The sequence below is a fragment of the Pocillopora damicornis genome, chromosome 14 (genome assembly GCF_964200805.1).
Source record: "Pocillopora damicornis chromosome 14, jaPocDami1.2, whole genome shotgun sequence".
Taxonomy (NCBI): domain Eukaryota; kingdom Metazoa; phylum Cnidaria; class Anthozoa; order Scleractinia; family Pocilloporidae; genus Pocillopora; species Pocillopora damicornis.
In genome coordinates, this window is record NC_142683.1 from 14312105 (window position 1) to 14333527 (window position 21423).

Here is a 21423-nt window from a genome sequence, read left to right on the forward strand (position 1 = left end):
TACCCTCGTGCAGTCGCCGCTCCACTAGAGCCAGCGATCTCCTGCTTCCACAAATCGTTGTTCAGTAACCCACTGAGCCAATCCGCCAATCTGTCAGTGTGTGATTCAGTGACTGATGTTCAGAGGGAGTAAGTTTCTAAAGAAACTGTGGTGCTGCGTCGGTGTGAGAGTATAGCAGGTAATTTAGTGTTAACGACTGGGTTGAAAACGTAAATTGGCCGCCGTAAAGAGTGAAAAAGCTGACGTTTCGAGCGTTAGCCCTTCCTCAGAGCGATTCATGAGTTAGTCAGTCTTCTTTAAGTCAGTTGTTTAATCAAATAGTCACCCGGTTTCTCTTACGACTCGTTTTCCTTTTTATAACTTACTACTAATGCAAATTACCGCAGTTAACATTTCCGTCCAGAATAACGATCAAGAAGATTTTATTTTGTTTGAATTTGAGCTCAGAAGGGCACAGAGTACCATTATTATCACAATTATCAAGCTTTTGTAAATATGATTTTGATTAAAAGGAATTTCATTTAACCATCTTCCCTCATTCAACCATTTATTTTGATGTGAGCCTTAAAACAGCACCTAATAGCTGCAATATTGGTAATTCGATTCTTTTGTTTTGCCGGTATAGCACCATTTGTAGCTGTTGGTATGAATGCTACAAACGTGCCAGGGTTGACAGCAGTAATCCCAGTTCTTGTCCAAGTCAATGTAGCACCAGTAGTAACTGTACCCATGGAGGCCGCATTCATGTTCAGCTAAACAGCGTTGGCCTTTCACGTTGACGGAAGAATATCTGATTGAACACGAGGTCTCGGTCGACTTGGTGCTATTTGTTTGGCAAGTCTGATGATCCTTTCCGCCATTAAACTTACATTGGGTAAAACAGCATTTGGCCTCCGTCGATTTTGCCCAGTCAGTGTAGCACCACTTCTCCTTCTTGCCGTTAAAACCACAGGTGGAATTTATGCAGCGCTTGCCTTGGATTGTCACATCAGACTCATCTGCTGCAAGGTTTGGAACGATCAAATACTCGTCTACTGGCGGTGAAGTAGCTTGGTCGTTCGAGCGTTGCCGCTTAACTTCATCGATCTCATCTAACTTGGGCTCTCTTGGCCGAAATTTGAGATAGGTCAGCCAGGATGATTCCCTTTTCTTGCTCTTGTTCTTGATGTGTCTGTTGGGAGCTACATGGTGCAAGCTGGAAGAATCGTGGTCACTTGCAACGATCTCGGGTTTATCGCGATTGAGGAGCGGTAGAGATGCCTTTGCATTATACAGCAATAAACTAGCTCTGCTGGTGTACATTGCATTTCTAGCCTCTTGCAATACGTCAACTTCTCTTGGTAAATCTATGCCCAACTCTATGCGAGCAAGAGAGTAACCTTTCGCAGATACACCGTTGTTTTGTATCAAACCCACTACCCCTTGAAGGACTTTGCGTTTCTTGAGAGGAATAGTTGATTGCTCCACCCTGCTTAAGTCATTCGCTGCATTTGCCAATCGTAAGTTCACAGGAACTGCAACTTGAGCTCGTGCAGTTTTTGATTTTGCTGAATTCTCATTGCAGTCATCAACAAAAATTTTGGCCGCCTGGTAGCGATCTTGAGCAAGGTCATTACTAATAAGTCTTGCCTCCAGTTCACTCACGCTCAGAATGTCCACGTAAGAGTCAGCAGTATTTTTTCCGATGTAAGCAAATGAAAAACCATTCTCGCGATTGCCTGAACTTGAAGCATCGCAGCAAACCGCTGTCCAGAGGTAACTAGGGACGGTGACTCGATTGAAATCTCTGTGAGCCACGTCTCCTTCCAGGTCATGTTCTCTGTTTGGAATTCGTATTCTCTGCTGGACAATTCCCGTCACAAAATAACGTCTAGCGCCGGAAAAAGAACAATTTGTCCTCATTGTCCTCATGGCGGCTTCTTCCATTTTCCTCCACGACTGCTGGTTGAAGCAGGGATCTTGAGGAACGGCGTTTGTCAAGGTAAAAGTCGCTGTTCTTCCTTCTCCACATTGGTAGAAGTTTGGATTGAGGTGACCCCGGTCGTAATCCGTGTTACGGTAGTCTGCATTTATCGCCTGTACTGTCTTGTAGCGTTCAGTTTGCTGGGAAGCTGTCTCCATATTTCTCTTAGATCTGGTGTCAGAGGCTACCAGGAGCTGTTAAGAGAAAAACAAAAAGTCTGAATAGGGCTAAAATCATAAAACGTTTTCAAAAATAAAATATGACCAATTTTATTTCATTGAATTGATTGAACATTGGTTTATTGTCTGTTGGTGGAACCACCGAACAAGAAGAGGAATACTGGTACTTTTCTGAGTGGAACATGATTTTCTGTCGATTGGTGAATAAGTAATATGAATGTACTGTGGTCGGCTTTACCTTACAGAAGTAGAAATGTTCAAATTTTTCTAGATTTCAATAAAGCTCGTTTTTCAAACTGAGATATAAATTAAGATTCCAATCAGCAACTTGTTCCGATTCATAAATTACGAGGTCGAATGTGTTACCTACCTGAGGCTCGACAAACCATGTGGACCTTCTCTCTGGCTCGGGAGAACCCGAGCAAGGATCAGGCAGGGTATAAGCTGAATACACAGGAATCTTCAAGCTGGTGCTGTACAGTGTGGCATAGCGGTATGCATTGTCATACCGTTGGCAGATGCTTTTGGGCGGTTCAGCGAAACTCCGAGTAAGACTTGGCGGGGTTCTTTTGTAAAAGTATTGCATGCAGTTGCCGAAACCTTGATCGACTTCACATTTCGCACCGAATACCTTTAACCACAAAATCAAGAATACCTGGTTTAAGGCGGTTTTCATGAATCCTCAAATATCTATTGCAGAGTGGTGTTCTCTGCATCCAGTTTCCTTCGTGAGCTTCTAACGCAGGTCGTTGCAAATTATCACAATTCAAATGAATTCGAAGCTATTCAGCCGTTAGATAATATTGATTATGTAATGATATTTGCTAAGGGATTACCTCAAACATTGTCATGGCAGCCCTTGCGTGGAGACGAGGAAAGAGGAGATCGTCCACATTTCCGATGCCCTGAAGACTCCTTTTGCTCTTTGGCCTTCTTTTGCATTACCCAATTAGGCCATAGCAGCTTGAATGAAGCGACATAGGTGATTCTAAACCTAGTTTTATGCGATACTTTCTTTTACATTGGCGAGTCGCCACATGTAATTAATGTTTTACACGAACTTTGCGTGGTTCTTGTTGAACATTCAAGACCTTGTGCGTGGGTGAAGTTCAAGAAGGTTAGGAATGTCTTTGTACCACTTCATCTCTGTTTGGGTCGCCACTGTAAATAATTTGGCTATTGCTTTCTTTAAAACTTGTCGAGGTCCAGACTCACCAGTTTTTCCAAAATTACGGGTTTGAAAGGAGCGACTAACGAACTCATAACAGAGTTCGTTGCCTCTAAGAAGTCAATAGAAGGTACCCCAATTTAAATTCTATATCATGACTTTCCAAAATTGCTTTCCATTAATACCATTTTTGTAAAATCAAGGTCAACTTCTAAACTTTAGTTTATCCTTTTGATTGTGTTAGCGCTAAGAATTTTCATCCAAATTTGTTAGAGGGGTGTTGAATGGAAAGCAGAACAGGTAAAGGTGCGTGGGAAGAAGTGCCTTTGATATTAGCATAAAACGGCCTATTTGTCATGATTCGTGGGTGTTTCTGTTCATGCTCTGAGACGTTTTAAGAAGTAATTTTTATTTGGAGTCAGTTGAAAGTTATCTGTGATTGCTTTAGCTTCGCTTTACTTGGTTTTTTGATTTGTTCTGAAAATTCGTGCCACTTTCTTAAATCAATCAGATTCAAAAGTATAACCAGTCTCGTTTTCAGGTCACTCACGTTTTCCTGCGCTTTGCTCTGTGATCGCTTTTATTTTGATTTTTGACTCAGACGAAAAGTTCGATGCTCCTAGAAGAATGGAGACCTTTTAGTTTACCTTACACAGCGTGCTCCTCAGCCTTTTATGGCCTTGTTAATAAGGCATTTTTTTCGATAACAGTTGTTCCACTAACTGATTGTTCACATTTTTCATAAACTGTGGGCGTTTTAGTCACGCTTAAAAGATTTGCAAGGCAAAACAATGGTCGCACTTTCACGCATGAGTTGTCATCAGAATGTTTCACATTCAGTCAAGAAGGACAATTCCAAGTGATCGTGGCTGAGGCAGCTTTTAAATTTCAACTTATTCAACTCACCCCTTCATTAAGAAAGTTTGCCTGTGACTCCTATTTGACTAACTGTTCAGTGTGAAAATTAATTCATGTCTTTCCATTGATAAGCCATTCTCGATATATTAAAATTAAAACTTGGCTCCAAGGCTTGGGCGAATAACACAAAGGAAAGCACATCGGGGTTGAGGGATTAGTTATTCATTTCTTTTTGTCATTCTCCATAGCCTCAGAGCCATGTTTGTGGAATTGTACTTTATTTGACCAAGGCAATGTTTATTCGACTTCAACGTCACCCAACAGTAACAACATTGGCATCGTCTGTAATTCGCATTAGATCAACCTCGCTGATGGTTGAACATTTTTTGAAAGCTTTTAATTAACAGAATAATCTAATTGATTGAATAAGACCAGTGGTCCTATTCCACTGATCCGAATATACTCTCAGTTGCACTCAAGAAGTAGAGACACTCGACTACGTCTCGCATTTGCCTCTACACTTCTTTCGTGCTCTGGCTGCTTCCTGTTTGCTTTACTACAAAACAGAGCACATTCGAATACGTTGAATATGTTTGGATTTATTTGCATCTATTTTCACTGATGTCCATCTGCCAAATAAAAGCAGATTTTGATGTCTCAAAAACATCCTCTCTCCAATCCCTCTCTCTCACTACAGCAATGGGAAGAACGATGAAGAACAGTCTTACAAGCACCTTCAAGTAATAAGACAATTGGAATTTTAAAAAAGTTATCCTTTAACCTTTCACTCCCGGAAGTGATTCGCATGTAAGTTCTCACTATAATATCTAAAAATTGAGAATATTAAAACCTATCAGATAGAAGTTGTTATCGTGATCTAACACCAAACACTTGTAACTTATTTACAAGGAAATGTGTAGCAGCTAGAGGGGAGAATTAATAGTCAGATCTTGGAGTTAAATGGTTAACCTTACAAAGTCACGCAATCGCATAACGCGGTTGTTTTTGTAATTTTTTTCTTTTGGGAGCGAGGCCTAAAAAGAGCTGGATGTCACATGGTACTCGTCTATTTCAGCAACTGGCACGTGTCACCCTTTCTAGTAGAAGAAAGCAATATATATGTAATTACTTCTAGGTTATCGAATGAAAATAATGTATTTAATGCGACGTCTTTAGTGGAAAATATTCTTTGACAATCACAATCCTATAATATTTACCTTTGCTACATTATTACGAATATGCATAAATGCCACTAACATACAAAATTTAAAATCGCAAAGCTAATTAGTTCAGTTGTATTCGAAAAAGTTTCTTCGAAAAATAAGAATAAACTTACAATTCCAGTCTCCAACATTAGGAAAGAAACGGTTCGGTCATCAGAAGTAGAATACAAACTGCAAAGTAAATAAGTGTCAATTGAAACAGCTACTTTAATATGAAAATATTTTTAGGGGTAGTCACGAGAATACGTCCATCTGGTGTTGCTGCTATTCCATGAGGTTTAGGTAAATGAGTGATACTTTTACCAATGAAGCGACCGTCCAGAGAAAACTGCTGAACTCGGTTATTGTGCTGATCACACACCAGAAGATTATTGAAGCTGTCTATTAGCAAACCATTCGGGTGGAGAAATTGTCCATCTTGATCGCCTCGTTTGCCAAACTTGCGTAAGAATGTTCCTGACTTGTCGAAAGCCTTGATGCAATCATCTCTGCCATCGGATATGAAAAACTTGTCTTTGTAAGGCAAGCAGCACATGGGTAAGTTTAATTTTTCTGGGCCGATGTTTCCAAAGATGGAAATAGTCTCTCCCTCACGTGACATCACCTGTATCCTACCACTACAAATCTCGGTTACAACAATGCGACGTTCTTCATCCAAACAAACATCAAAAGGGAAATGAAACCCTCCTTCTTCTACTGCTCTTCCTAAAGTTGTCACAACAGTTCCCGTTTGGATATTAATTTGTGTTATTCTTCTGTTACCTGTGTCTGTAATCAAAATCTCGTCATCGTTCAAATATGTCACGCCACGTGGGTCTCTAAATTTCCCTTGAACTCCAATTTTTCTCAAACATTTACCACTTTTATCGAATATGTAAACAGAGTTTGAACCACAATCAGTTACGGCAATATTCCCTGCCGTATTTACGGCGATTCCAGATAGATTGTTGACTCGTTTTCCTTCTAATAAATTCAAATCCAACTCACCGACCACAATAAGTTCACGCTCCTTCACCGCCACAGTGAACGGAGAGTTGGCGAATGTATCTCCATTAATCTTCATTTCAATGCTGTAAGCACCGGGTACTTTGGGTATAAATTTCACCTCGAATCTCCCGTTGTCTGTGTTGCAAACAGTGACTTGTGTGACATCTTTGGCTGGTTGTATGAGAACTTCAATTTGCTGTTTGAGATCAGGCTGGTTACTAATTTCGCCATCAGGTGTTTTTGGGGATAAAATGAAGTTTGCTTCTAAACCAGCCTGAAGAGTTTGATCCAGTCCCTCTAGAGTGGACCGACTTGCGTCTGCTATGTCTTCGGTGGCGATGTCGCCCAAGTTGAAGCCCACGGTAGGAGTGGGGTAAATCTTGATGAACGAGGTCTGATGGTGTTGTGCAGCTTGGATTCCTCGAAGCTCCTCAAATCTCTGTTTGAAATTGTGCTTGTTTTGCATGATATCCCAGCTCGAGCTTTTCTGCATCAAGTTTTCGGCAAAGTCGGCGACTTTGTTGTTTTGTTTCATCAAAGATTCTACTGCCTGTCGAGCCGAATTGATTCTTTGGAGTCTCGTGACGCACGTTGTCTCGATTGATTCAATGGCTTTCCGCTCGCGCTCTCGAATCTCTGCGATCATCTTTTCGGCTGCTTGAGAGACTCCTCGTTTAGCGACGCGGGCATTTTCTTGCAGGCTGTTTGCTGTGTTTTGGAATTGTTGAAGCGTTTCCTTTAAATCTTTTTCCCTTGCTCGGCTCTCTGCGGCATCCGCCATGATGTTTCCTTTCTCGTTGTCAGCCGCTTCGTCGAGCAGTTTAACTTTGTGACTTTGATGATCCGTGACGATGCAAAGATGGCAAACACAACACTGACACTGTAGGCAGTAAAATCTCGTGATCTCTCGCTCGTGGTACTTCTTGGTGCAAAAGGGCTGTCGCTTTAACAAAGCTTCGAAATCTTGATCTTGGAAGTCTTTAACAGGCATGACTTTGTGTCCCTCAAAGGTATCGCGCATAATTTCATGTGCGTTAAGACAGTCGGAACACATGAATCGGGCACAATCAAAGCAGTAATGGACATTGGAGCTGGTCTTCTTACAGTTGCCACAAGTGACGTTTATTCCATCGCCACTTTGCCGAACGGCAAGTATATTCAACAAACTGTTGTGAAAGAAACTAGTTGGCAACGCTTCGAAGCGATTTCCCTCTGGCAAGTGGATTTCTGCCTGACACTCGGGGCATCGAAACTTTCCATGTCTTTAGCTCACTCTTGCTTGTTTTTCTAAACACACACAGCAAAACGTGTGAAAACAGAAAAACGAGCTGGGAGCGACGATGCGATACCCCTGATGGATTTTCTTTATGGCAAATCGATTGCCGCCTGATATGAGGAGCTTCAGAAGTCTTTCGTTCATGGCTTGTGCGTTTTCCAGAACACCCACGTGTAAACGTGTAGAAAGATGAGACAGTTTTTGGTGCCCCATACACGTCGATATCTAAGTAAGCTGAGGACGTTTTAAGCCGATGGCAGATACTCCTTCAAGTAATTGTTGTGCAGGATGTTGAAAAGAGACATCGATGTCAGCGATAACCTCTAAGCCCCGGTTGTTCGAAGGTCGGATAACACTATCCACTGGATAAATCTCTATCCGGTTGATAACGCAGTACGTTTTGCTGTCACTTATCGGCTGAATAGTGATTTATCCGTTGGATAGTGTTATCCACCCTTTATACAACTGGGCCCTGACCATTAAAACGGAAGCTAATTTGACGGAGTTGAAATCGAAGTTGATCGGGTATCGTCTGGAGAGTGTCAGAAAGACAGTTTATTCACTGGAGCTATCAGTAAGCCTTCACTTTTAGATATTGCCGTCGGTAAGTAGGAAAACAAACTCTTCTTTTTTCAGATTTATCGGTCCAAAAAAAAATGGTCTGCAGGGTTATTACAGACATCCCCAACCCCCCTCCTCTGGGATGTGGCGGAATTTCGCGCAGTTGAGAAGGGATTACTCTCAGGTCGGCGCTCATTCTTTCTGGTAATATGGCTTTCGATGGTGGAAGGTTGAATTTCAGGTTCATTTGAAACCGAGTTTTGAATATTTGGAAGGAACGGTTCATTGTTATTTGGCGCTATAAGATCAATTGCTTAAAATGAAAGAAAGTTGATGAGTGAGTCAGCCAAGTTCAATTCACTGTTCACGGGTTCAATATTCCTGGTGTCAAAATTATGCAGAAATATGAAAGGCACTTTTAAAAGTCACGCAACTGCAAAAAGCGGTTCTTTCGTTTAGTTTTGTTTCGTTTGCCGGTTTTTTTTTTTTTGGGGGGGGGGGGGGGACACCTGGCACGTATCACCCTTTCCAGTAGAAGTAAGCAATATATATGCAATTACTGCGACGTATTTAGTGCAAATTATTCTTTAACGATCAGAATTCTGTAATATTTACATGTGCTGTATTATTACGAATATGAATAAATGTTACTAACATACATAATTTGAAATCTCTAAGCTTATCAGTTCGGTTGTAGTTGATAAAGCTTCTTCGAGAAGAAGAATAAACTTACAAATCCCAGTCTTCAATTATTGCACATCAGGAAAGAAACAGTTCGGGCCATTAGAAGTTAACAAAAACTGTGAAGTAAATAATAAGTGTCTATTGAAACAGCTACTTTGATATGAAAATCTTTTTAGGGGTAGTCACGAGAATACGTCCATCTGGTGTTGCTGTTATTCCACGAGGATGAGATAAATGAGTGATACTTTTACCAGTGAAGCGACCGTCCAGAGAAAACTGCTGAACTCGATTATTCCACTGATCACACACCAGAAGATTATCGGAGCTGTCTATAAGCAAACCACTCGGGTAGTTAAGTTGTCCATCTTGATTGCCTTTTTTCCAAACTCGTGATATCACCTGTCTCCCACTATTCCAAAACTCGGTCACAACAACGCGACGTTCTTCATCCAAACAAACATCACCTGGGATATCAAAATCTCCTATTCCTAGACCTTCTTTCCCTAAAGTTTTCACAACAGTTGCTGTCTGGATATTGGTTTGTCGTATTCTGTCGTTACTTGTATCCACAATCAAAATCTCGTCATCGTTCAAAAATGCCACACCACGTGGGTTTCCCTTTAACTCTAATTTTTCTCAGAAATTTTCCATTTTTATCGAATATGTAAACAGAATGTTTACCATTGTCAGTTACGGCAATATTCCCTTTCATATTTACTGCGATTCCAACGAGAATGTCGACCTCTTCTCCTTCTAATGAATTCAGATCCAACCCACCGACCATAGTAAGTTCACGCTCCTTCACTGCCACAATGTACGGAGAGTTGGGCATTGTCTCGCAGCTCGGAAAATGTGTGGTGAAACCGTCGAATCGTTTCCTTGGAATCGTTTTCCCTTGTTCGGCTCATTACAGCATCCGCTACGATGTTTACTTTCTCGTTGTCTGCTGCTTCGTCGAGCAAATTAACGTCATGGTTTTTACGATCCGTCACGATGCAAAGATGATCTATTCCTCATTTATTAACCCTTTGACCCCTAAGAGTGACCAGCATTTAATTTCTCCTTATAATATCACTCCTGATTTACACATTAAGGTCACGAGAATACAAGAAATGATCACCAACTAGGGAAGCTTTTGATTATTAAACATATTCTCCTTGTCAGCACCTCAGGAAATGTATAAAGAACAGTAAGGAGAATATGCAGACTGATGTTAGGGTGTAAAGGGTTAATTTGAGAATGATGCATTCCGTGGTCATTAGATGGCCGATGGAATTTCTATTGCTACTATTTGCTGTACTTTAAAATATTGTTTCCAGGGTTATGGCAATGGAAAGAACAATTAATAACAGTCTTATGAGCATCTTCAAGGAATAAGACAATGAGAATTTTCAAAAAGTTTTTCTTTAACCTAACAAAGTCACGCAACCCCAAAAAGCGTCTTTTTTGGCTTTTTTTTTTGGTGAGCGAGGCCTAAAAAGAGCTGGATGTCACATAGTACTCGTCTATTTCAGCACCTGACACGTATCGCCCTTTCTAGTAGAAGAAAGCAATATATATGCAGTTACTGCTAAGTTATCCAATGGAAATAATGTATTTAATGCGACGTCCTCAGTGCAAAATATTCTTTAAAAATTAGAATCCTATAATATTTACATGTGCCATATTATTACGAATATACATAAATGCCCCTAACATACATTATTTGAAATCTCTAAGCTAATTAGTTCAGTTTCATTTGATGAAGCTTCTTCGAGAAGAAGAATAAACTTACAAACTCCAGTCTCTAATCAGTATAGCAAATTAGGAAAGAAACAGTTCGGGTCATTAGAAGTAGAATACAAACTGTGAAGTAAATAAGTGTCTATTGAAACAGCTACTTTAATATGAAAACTTTTTCAGGGGTAGTCACGAGAATACGTCCATCTGGTGTTGCTGCTATTCCACGAGGTTCAGGTAAATGAGTGATACTTTTACCAGTGAAGCGACCGTCCAGAGAAAACTGCTGAACTCGATTATTGAACCCATCACACACCAGGAGATTATTGGAGCTGTCTATTAGCAAACCAATCGGGCAATCAAATTGTCCTTCTTGATTGCCCTCCTTGCCAAACTTGTGTAAGAATGTTCCTGACTTGTCAAAAGTCGTAATACAATGATTCCCACCATCGGAGACGAAAAACTTGTTTTTGTAAGGCAAGCAGCTCCTTGGTTCTTTTAATTTTTCTGGGCCAATGTTTCCAAAGATGGAAATGGTCTCTCCCTGACATGACATCACCTGTATCCTATTACTCCAAAACTCGGTCACAATAATGCGACGTTCTTCATCCAAACAAACATCAGTTGGGAGATTAAACTCTCTTGTTCCTACACCTGCTTTTCCTAAAGTTTTCACAACAGTTCCCGTTTGGATATTTTTTTGCTGTATTCTGCCGTTACCTGTGTCAGCAATCAAAATCTCGTCATCCTTCAAATATGTCACGCCAGATGGGGCTGCAAATTCCCCTTCAACTCCAATTTTTCTCAGACATTTACCATTTTTATCAAATATGTAAACACAGTTTTTACCACCGTCAGTTACGGCAATATTTCCTTTCGTATTTACCGCGATTCCAAATAGATTATCGACCCGTTCTCCTTCTAATAAATTCAGATCCAAGTCACCGACCACAGTAAGTTCACGCTCCTTCACCGCCACAGTGAACGGAGAGTTGGCGAGTGTATCACCATTAATCTTCACTTCAATGCTGTAAGCACCAGGTTCTTTGGGTATAAATTTCACCTCGAATCTCCCGTTTTCTGTGTTGTAAACAGTTACTTGTGTGACATTTTTGTCTGGTCGTATAAGAACTTCAATTTGCTGTTTGAGATCAGGCTGGTTACTTATTTCTCCATCAGGTGTTTTTGGGGTTAAAATGAACTTTGCTTCTAAACCAGCCTGAAAAGTTTGATCCAGTCCCTCTAGAGTAGACCAACTTGCGTCTGCTATGTTTTCGGTGGCGATGTCCCCCAAGTCGAAGCGCACGTTAGGAGTGGGGTAAAACTTGATGAACGAGGTCTGATGGTGTTGTGCAGCTTGGATTCCTCGAAGTTCTTCAAATCTCTGTTTCAAATTGTGCTTGTTTTGCATGATATCCCAGCTCGAGCTTTTCTGTACCAAGTTCTCGGCAAAGTCGGCGACTTTGTTGTTTTGTTTCATGAGAGATTCTACGGCCTCCCGAGCCGAGTTGATTTTTTGGAGTCTCGTCACGCATGTTGCCTCGATTGATTCAATGGCTTGTCGCTCGCGCTCTCGAATCTCTGCGATCTCCTGCTCAGCTGCTTGCGAAACTCCGCGTTTAGCGAGTTGAGCATTGTCTCGCAGCTCGGAAGCCATGTGGTGAAACTGTCGAATCGTTTCCTCTAAATCTTTTTCCCTTGTTCGGCTCATTAAAGCATCCGCCATGATGTTTCCTTTCTCGACGTCCGCCGCTTCGTCGAGCAAAATCGCTTCATGGCTTTTATGATCCGTCACGATGCAAAGATGGCAGACACAACATTGACACTGAAGGCAGTAAAATCTCGTCATCTCTTTCTCGTGAAACCTCTTGGTGCAAAAGGGCTGTCGCTTTAACACAGCTTCGTAATCTTGATCTTGGAAGTCTTTAACAGGCATGACTTTGTGTCCTTCGAATGCATCGCGCATAATTTCATGTGCATTCAGACATTCAGAGCACATAAATCGAGCACAATCAAAGCTGTAATGCACATTGGAACTGGTCTTCTTACAGTTGCCACAAGTGACGTTTGTTCCATCGCCACTTTGTCGAACGGCAAGGATATTCAACAAACTGTTGTGAAAAAAGCTGGTTGGCAACGCTTCGAAGCGATTTCCTTGTGGCAGGTGGATTTCTGCCTGACACTCGGGGCATCGCAATTTTCCACGTCTTTGGCTCACTCTTGCGTGTTTTCCCAAACACTCACAACAAAAGGTGTGAAAACACGATATAATTTTCGGTTCTTTGAAGGTCTCGAGACAAATAGAGCAAATAACTTGTTTGGTGAGGTTTCTCAGGAAGGACTCCATTGTCTGTATTTGACAAGATTTTTTGTAAACACAGCCTTAAAGAGCTATTGGTTGAATTTCCGAGAAAGCATTGTGTACGTGTAGGCGCAAGGTGAAACGGAAGCGAAGGAACCGCGTTTACGCAAACCTGACACTTATGTCAGGTTATGTCAGTTTATGCAAACTAATCTCGCTTGATAATATTTTTTTGCTAAGTGGCACGTGAAGGTTATCAAGATAAACAACAACATTGAAGTGTATTCATTTTCAATTTTTCGGGTAAATTTGCAATTCAGCGTCCTAGCTCAAATGTATACTTTGCTTTAAGGATTTAGTAAAGAATATAAGCGATTTTCGGTATAGAGTAAGAAAAGGACGATGTTCGATTAGCATCGCGCTTACGAAACTAGACTTCAACGTCCACGCGGTTTCAGCTTGCATTTGTAAACGGTTCCACGATCGTCGAAATAAGTTGGATCATTGGATGAAGGTTTTTACAGATTTCTTTCAGAGATAGTTACGCTGCAAGCGTGAAGAAAGAGCGACTCTTTTCCCAGTCGAAAGAATCGTTGAAAGAGACAATTAGCTTTTATTTCATAGCTTCGTAACACCGTTCGCAAAGAGAACGAAAGTCGATGGCGGACAATCTCCTTGGCCCAAGTGCATTAAGACAAAGGACATGTATTCTGTGAGAGCTTTAACGGGCGTCACAATAAATATGGTGACCGGTTTCTTTTAGAGAAGAGAGGTGATCGATCACTGGCGCTGCTTGATATAATAAAGATTTTCCATAGCGAGTTGATGACAAACGGAGACATCTTTACCTTCGAAAAACATATCTATGGCTTTCTGCATGCTGCTCTTCTTGAAATGTTTCTATCCCAGTCTATCCCGATCTTTTCAGATCGTTTTTGTCTGAAAAGTTGACCACTTAATGGAAGCATTTTGTTCAACATCTTGTTCGTTAGTATGATAATAAATGACCAACTCTCGCCAATCAGAATTGACAGAAGAATCGGCAAAAGGGGTTAACCAATAAAAAGTCATTATGTATTTTCTTTCAAAAAAAGTGACGTCACGGAACACGATTTGTGTCAAGTTAGCGTAGACATTCCCTCGCTTCCGTTTCACCTAAGGAGGTGGGGGGGGGGGGGGTGGGATTACTGGTTAACGTTGGCTAACAAAAACAGGATGTAAGTGAGTGACCTTCTGAACCAAAGTTAAATGTATTTAGAAAGCGGGCTATCAACACACAGTCACGCTTTTGTCGTAGAAGATCATGGCCGATTAGGTTTCTGTTTTGTTTTGATTGTTTGCATGTTTTCACGAATTACTGACTTCGAGTTCTCGCTTAGGTTTTCAAGTCGTAAATCGACGTGTGGAGTTAAACTGATTTAATCCTCATTAACCCTTTGCTTCATAAGAGTAACCAGTATTTAATGTCTCCTTATAATATCACCCCTGATTTAAACATTAAGGTCATGATAATACAAGAAATGATCACCAACAAGGGAAGCTCTGATCATTAAACATATTCTCCTTGTCAGCACCTCAGGAAATGTATAAAGAACAGTAAGGAGAATATACAGACTGATGTTAGGGTGTAAAGGGTTAATGTTTAGACATTTAAGAATGATGCACTTCGTGGTGGTTATATGGCCGAAGGGGTTTCTACTGCTACTATTTGCACGTACTTCGAAAAATTGTTTCCAAGGTTATGACGATGTAAGAGTTTTTTTGTAAGCAAAATACCGTTGACAGTGGACTTACTGGCGAACTTCATGTGAGGTCAGAAAATTGAGCTGCAACGCTTTTATTTAAGTTTTACACTACAACACCCAACATGGTTTCAAGGGTCTCACCATATCCCACAGTAGCATGGCGAGAAGGGGAAAGGAACTGGGAACGACGATGCGATACACATGTGGTATCGTCTTTATGGCAAACCAATTTCCGCGTGGTATGAGGAGCATCAGAAGTTTTTCGTTGACGGCTTGTGCATTTTCCAATAAACCTACGTTTAAACGTGTAGACAGTTTTTGGTGCCCCATACATGTCGATATCCGGAAACTGAAACTGAGCAAGTTTTGCTTAGGGCGATGGCAGATACCCCCTCAACGAATTATTGTGTAGGATGTTGATAAGAGACATCGATGTCAGCTATAACTTCCTGGTCCTGGTTGTTCGAAGGTCGGATAACACTCTCCACTGGATAAATCTCTATCCAGTGGATAACTCAGTACGTTTTGCTACCACTTATCCGTTATATAGCGATTTATCCGTTGGAAAGCGTTATCCGCCCTTTGCACAACTGGGTCCTGACTATTAAAACGGAGGCTAATTTGATTTGGAAAGCGAAGCCGATCGGGTATCGTCTGCCATCGTCTTGGAGATTATCTTATCTAAGACAGTGTATTCACTGAAGCTATCATTAAGCCTAAATTTTTAGATGTTCGAAAACAAACTCTTCTCTTTTTCAGATTTATCGGTCGAAAAAAAAATTTGGTCAGCAGGGTTTTTTTTACACACCCCCCCTCTGGGACAAGATGTGGCGGAGTTCCGAGCAGGTGAGAAGGGGATAATCTCAGGTCAGCGCTCATTCTTTCTAGCAATATGACTTTCGAATGTTGAAGGTTGAATTTCAGGCTAGTTCAAAACTGAGTGTTAAATATTTGGAACTGAGGAACGGTTCATTGTTATTTGACACGGTAACATTAATACCTTAAAAGACGAAAGAAAATTAATGAGCGAGTCAGCCAAGTTCAATTCACTGTTCACGGGTTCAATATTTCTGGTGTCAAAATTATACAGAAATATAAAAGACATCTCTAAAAGTCACGCAATCGCAAAAAGCGTCTTTTGTTTTGTTTTGTTTTGTTTTTTAGGTGGGGGGGGAGCGAGGTCTAACAAGAGCTATCCAATTACTGCTAAGTTATTGTAAGAAAATAATGTATTTAATGCAAAATATTCTTTAATAATCAAAATCCTATAATATTTACATGTGCTACATTATTATGAATATACATAAACGCCACCAGCAAATTAAACCAAATTTGAAATTTTAAAGCTAATTAGTTCATTTGTATTTGACAAAGCTTCTTCGAGAAGAAGAATAAACTTACAAATTCCAGTCTCTGATTATTGCACATTAGGAAAGAAACAGTTCGGGCCATTAGAAGTAGAATACAACCTGCGAAGTAAATAAGTGTCTATTGAAACAGCTACTTTAATAGGAAAATTTTTAAGAGGTAGTCACAATAATATGTTTATAATGTTTTTTTTTGGGGGGGGAGGGGGGAGTGAGGTCTAACAAGAGGTATCCAAAGTGAAATGTGATCATCGCAGTAAATTTTCCAATTTAAGCAATTGGAAAGAAGAAGCCTGAAAAAAATCAGGGCTTCAACGGGATTCGAACCCGTGACCTCCGCGATACCGGCGCCGGTATCGCGGAGGTCACGGGTTCGAATCCCGTTGAAGCCCTGATTTTTTTCAGGCTTCTTCTTTCCAATTGCTTAAATTGGATAATTTACTGCGATGATCACATTTCACTTTCATCTACAACCGCAGTACAAAATATGAATTATTTCATATAAACTTCACATGATTTCACTGCACGGGAAGATATGAATTCAATAAATTGACCTCGCTCCCAATGTGTGGCTTCATAGCTCAGAGGTATCCAATTACTGCTAAGTTATTGTAAGAAAATAATGTATTCAATGAAACGTATTTGACGCAAAATATTCTTTAACAATCAGAATCTTATAATATTTACATGTGCTACATTATTACGAATATGCATAAACGCCACCGGCAAACCGAATTTGAAATCTTAAAGCTCATTAGTTCAGGTGTATTTGACAAAGCTTCTTCGAGAAGAAGAATAAACTTACAAATTCCAGTCTCTGATTATTGCACATTAGGAGAGAAACAGTTCGGGCCACTAGAAGTAGAAAACAAACTGCGAAGTAAATAATTGTCTGTTGAAACAGCTACTTTAATATGAAAATCTTTTTAGCGGTAGTCACGAGAATACGTCCATCTGGTGTTGCTGCTATTCTACGAGGCCAAGGTAAACGAGTGATACTTTTGCCAGTGAAGCGACCGTCCAGAGAAAACTGCTGAACTCGACCATTCCACTGATCACACACCAGAAGATTATTGAAGCTGTCTATAAGCAAATTACTCGGGTTGATAAATTGTCCATCTTTATTCCCTAGTTTGCCAAACTTGTGTAAAAATGTTCCTGACCTCTCGAAAGCCTTGATGCATTGATTTCCGTTTTCGGAGACGAAAAAGTTGTTTTTGTAAGGCAAACAGCTCCCTGGGTTGTTTAATTTTTCTGAGCCGATGTTTCCAAAGATAGAAATAGTCTCTCCCTCACGTGACATCACCTGTATCCTATTACTCGAAATCTCGGTTACAACAATGCGACGTTCTTCGTCCAAACAAACATCAATTGGGTGATTAAACTCTCCTATTCCTACCCCTTTTTTCCCTAAAGTTTTCACAACAGTTCCTGTCTGGATATTAATTTGTTGTATACTGTTGTTATTTGTGTCTGCAATCAAAATCTCGTCATCGTTCAAATATGTCACGCCAGATGGGTCTTTAAATTGCCCTTTAGCTCCAATTTTTCTCAGACATTTACCATTTTTATCGAATATGTAAACACAGTTTTTACCATTGTCAGTTACCGCAATATTCCCTATTGCATTTACCGCGATTCCAAATAGACGGCCGACCTGTTCTCCTTCTAATAAATCCAGATCCAACTCACCGACCACAATAAGTTCACGCTCTTTCACCGCCACACTGAACGGAGAGTGAGCAAGTGTATCACCATTAATCTTCACTTCAATGCTGTAAGCACCGGGTACTTTGGGTATAAATTTGACCTCGAATCTACCGTTTTCTGTGTTGTAAACAGCGACTTGTGTGACATCTTTGTCTGGTTGTATGAGAACTTCAATTTGCTGTTTGAGATCAGGCTGGTTACTTAATCCTCCATCAGGTGTTTTGGAGAATAAAATAAACTTTGCCTCTAAACCAGCCTGAAAAGTTTGATCCAGTCCCTCCAGAGTGGACCAGCTTGCGTCTGCTATGTCTTCGGTGGCGATGTCGCCCAAGTTGAAGCCCACGGCAGGAGTGGGGTAAAACTTGATGAACGAGGTCTGATGGTGTTGTGCAGCTTGGATTCCTCGAAGCTCCTCAAATCTCTGTTTCAAATTGTGCTTGTTTTGCATGATATCCCAGCTTGAGCTTTTCTGTACCAAGTTCTCGGCAAAGTCGGCGACTTTGTTGTTTTGTTTCATCAGAGATTCTATTGCCTGTCGGGCCGAGTTGATTTTTTGGAGTCTCGTGACGCACGTTGTCTCGATTGATTCAATTGCTTTCCGCTCGCGCTCTCGAATCTCTGCGATCATCTTCTCGGCTGCTTGAGAGACTCCTCGTTTAGCGACGGAGGCATTTTCTTGCAGGCTGTTTGCTGTATTTTGGAATTGTTGAAGCTTTTCCTTTAAATCGTTTTCCCTTGTTCGGCTCTCTGCGGCATCCGCCATGATGTTTCCTTTCTCGTTGTCAGCCGCTTCGTCAAGCAATTGAACTTTGTGACTTTGATGATCCGTGACGATGCAAAGATGGCAAACACAACACTGACACTGGAGGCAGTAAAATCTCGTCATCTCTCGCTCGTGGTACTTCTTGGTGCAAAAGGGCTGTCGCTTTAACAAAGCCTCGTAATCTTGATCTTGGAAGTCTTTAACAGGCATGACTTTGTGTCCCTCAAAGGCGTAGCGCATAATTTCATGTGCGTTAAGACAGTCGGAACACATGAATCGGGCACAATCAAAGCAGTAATGGACATTGGAGCTGGTCTTCTTACAGTTCCCACAAGTGACGTTTATTCCATTGCCACTTTGCCGAACGGCAAGTATATTCAACAAACTGTTGTGAAAGAAACTAGTTGGCAACGCTTCGAAGCGATTTCCTTCTGGCAAGTGGATTTCTGCCTGACACTCGGGGCATCGAAACTTTCCATGTCTTTGGCTCACTCTTGCGTGCTTTTCTAAGCACTCACAGCAAAAGGTGTGAAAACACGATATAATTTTCGGCTCTTTGTAGGTCTCGAGACAAACTGAGCAAGTAACCTGTTTGGTGAGATTTCTCAAGAAGGACTCCATTGTCAGCGTTCAACAAGATTGCTGGTAAAGACAACCTGAAAACGCTATTTTTGAAATTCCGAGAAAAACAGGATGTAGTTGAGTGACCTAATGAACTGAATCTAAATATATTTAGAAACTGGGCTATTATCACGCAGTTACGCTTTTGTTGTAGAAGATCATGGCCGATAAGGTTTCTTTTTGTTTTGTTTGGTTGCACGTTTCATGCATTACTGACTTCGAATTCTCGCTTACGTTTTTAAGTCGTAAATTGACGTGTGGAGTTAAACTGATCTGTTCCTCATTAATTCTTTGACCTTTAAGAGTGACTAACATCTAATTTCTCCTTATAGTATCACCCCTGATTTAAACATTACGGACACGAGAATACAGGAAATGATCACCAACTATGGAAGCTTTTGATTATTAAACATATTCTCCTTATCAGCACCTTAGGAAATGTATAAAGAAGAGTAAGGAGAATATGCAGACTGATGTTAGGGTGTAAAGGGTTAATGTTTAGACATCTGAGAATGATGCATTCTGTGGTCATTGTATGGCCGATGGGGCTCTACTGGTACTGTGTGCCGTACCACAAAAAATTGTTTCCAGGGCTATGACGGTGTAGGGATTTTTTTAGGCAAAATGTTGTTAACAGTGGACTTACTGGCGAGCTTCCTGTGGGGACATTTTGCCAGTAATTTCGCGCAAGTGAGAAGGGATTACTCTCAGTACGGCGCTATTCATTCGAGCAATATGGCTTTCGATGTTGGAAGGTTGAATTTCAGGCTATTTTGAAACTGAGTGTTAAATATTTGGAAGGAACCGTTCATTGTTATTTGACGCTATAAGATCAATTCCTCAGAATGAAAGAAAGTTGATGAGTGAGTCAGCCAAATTCAATTCACTGTTCACGGGTTCAATACTTCTGGTGCCAAAATTATACAGAAAAAGGAAAGACATCTTTACATATCATATGGGAACATCGCCCAAGACTCAACCGATGTTTCCAATTAAAAAGTAACTAACTCTTAGTTTTTTCTGATTTCCTATTGGTCTGTCTAGTTACGTATAGGTACTTCGAAATGGTATTTTCTATTATTAATCAGCGAATTCTTAAAGCATTTAGAGATTTTAAATATTTATTTTTCTTTGCTATTTTTTACGCGCCTAAACCTCCGTACGGTCTATCCTTAAACATTTACAACTGTTGGTAACTTGATCTTTCACACCAACGCGGATAAAAAATAACATTTTGTTGTTTATGAACAACATTCTAGTTTATGAAAAGATTGTGAAAGTTTTGACAGTTTAGAAAGCTTTCAATTGAGAGAATAATCTATTTGGTTGAATAAGACCAGTGGTCTTATACAATCAATCAGATTCTTCACTCAATTGCTCCCCTACGTCTCTTGTTTCCCCCTACAATTCTTATGTGCTCTAGCCGCTTCCAACTTGCTTTACTACAGAACAGAGCACAGTCAAGTCTTCTTTATTTGTTGAATATGTTTTAATCTATTAGCATTTATTTTTACTGATGACCATCTGCCAAATAAAGGCAGATTTTGATGTCTAAAAAAACATCCTCTTTCCTTTTTCTTTTTTTCAATGCAACAATGGGAAGAACAATTAAGAACAGTCTTACAGGCGCCTTGAAGTGATAAGACAGTTAGAACTTTTAAAAAGTTATCCTTCAACCTTGCAAAGTCAAAAAGGGTTTAGTTTTTTGTTGGTTTCTTTTTCCGGGAGCGAGGCCTAACAAGAGCTGGATGTCACATAGTACTCGTCTATTTCAGCACCTGATACGTACGCCTTTTCTGATAGCAGAAAGAAATATGTATGCAGTTACTGCTAAGTTATCGAAAGAAAATAAGGTATTTAACGCGACGTACTAAATGTAAAATATTCTTTGACAGTCAGAATCCTATTAACATTTACATGTGCTACATTATTACGAATATACGTAAACGCCACCAGCAAACCAAATTTAAAATCTGAAAGCTAATTAGTTCAGTTGTATTTGATAAAGTTTCTTCGAGAAGAAACTTACAAATTCCAGTCTCCGATTATTGCACATTAGGAATACAACCTGAGAAGTAGACAAGTGTCTACTGAAACAGCTACTTTAATACGATAATTTTTTCGGAGTAGTCACGAGAATACGTCCACCTGGTGTTGCTGCTAATCTACGCGGATTAGGTAAATGAATGACACTTTTTCCAGTGAAGCGACCGTCCAGAGAAAACTGCTGAACTCGGTTATTGCATTGATCTCACAGCAAAAGATAATTGGAGCTGTCTATACGCAAACCACTTGGG

The 21423-nt window shown here is 40.4% G+C and overlaps 4 protein-coding genes across 4 annotated transcripts; all 4 read right to left on the reverse strand.

Moving 5' to 3' along the window:
- Positions 1-479: 479 nt before the first annotated feature.
- Positions 480-2818, reverse strand: LOC149034604 (uncharacterized). Its single transcript, XM_089194890.1, has 2 exons — positions 2513-2818; positions 480-2157 (listed from the first exon to the last, which is right to left on the reverse strand). The coding sequence occupies exons 1-2, from the start codon at positions 2816-2818 to the stop codon at positions 577-579; spliced, it is 1887 nt and encodes a 628-aa protein (XP_089051016.1). The 3' UTR covers positions 480-576.
- Positions 2819-4750: 1932 nt separating this feature from the next.
- Positions 4751-7637, reverse strand: LOC149034605 (E3 ubiquitin-protein ligase TRIM45-like). The gene has a single exon (XM_089193515.1). It carries the CDS (start codon positions 7430-7432, stop codon positions 5594-5596), a length of 1839 nt encoding a protein of 612 aa, XP_089049641.1. The 5' UTR covers positions 7433-7637; the 3' UTR covers positions 4751-5593.
- Positions 7638-10474: 2837 nt separating this feature from the next.
- Positions 10475-13026, reverse strand: LOC149034606 (E3 ubiquitin-protein ligase TRIM45-like). The gene has a single exon (XM_089194307.1). The coding sequence runs from the start codon at positions 12963-12965 to the stop codon at positions 10776-10778; it is 2190 nt and encodes a 729-aa protein (XP_089050433.1). The 5' UTR covers positions 12966-13026; the 3' UTR covers positions 10475-10775.
- Positions 13027-16643: 3617 nt separating this feature from the next.
- Positions 16644-19484, reverse strand: LOC149034607 (E3 ubiquitin-protein ligase TRIM45-like). Its single transcript, XM_089194308.1, has one exon. It carries the CDS (start codon positions 19124-19126, stop codon positions 16937-16939), a length of 2190 nt encoding a protein of 729 aa, XP_089050434.1. The 5' UTR covers positions 19127-19484; the 3' UTR covers positions 16644-16936.
- Between the last annotated feature and the right edge of the window lie 1939 nt (positions 19485-21423).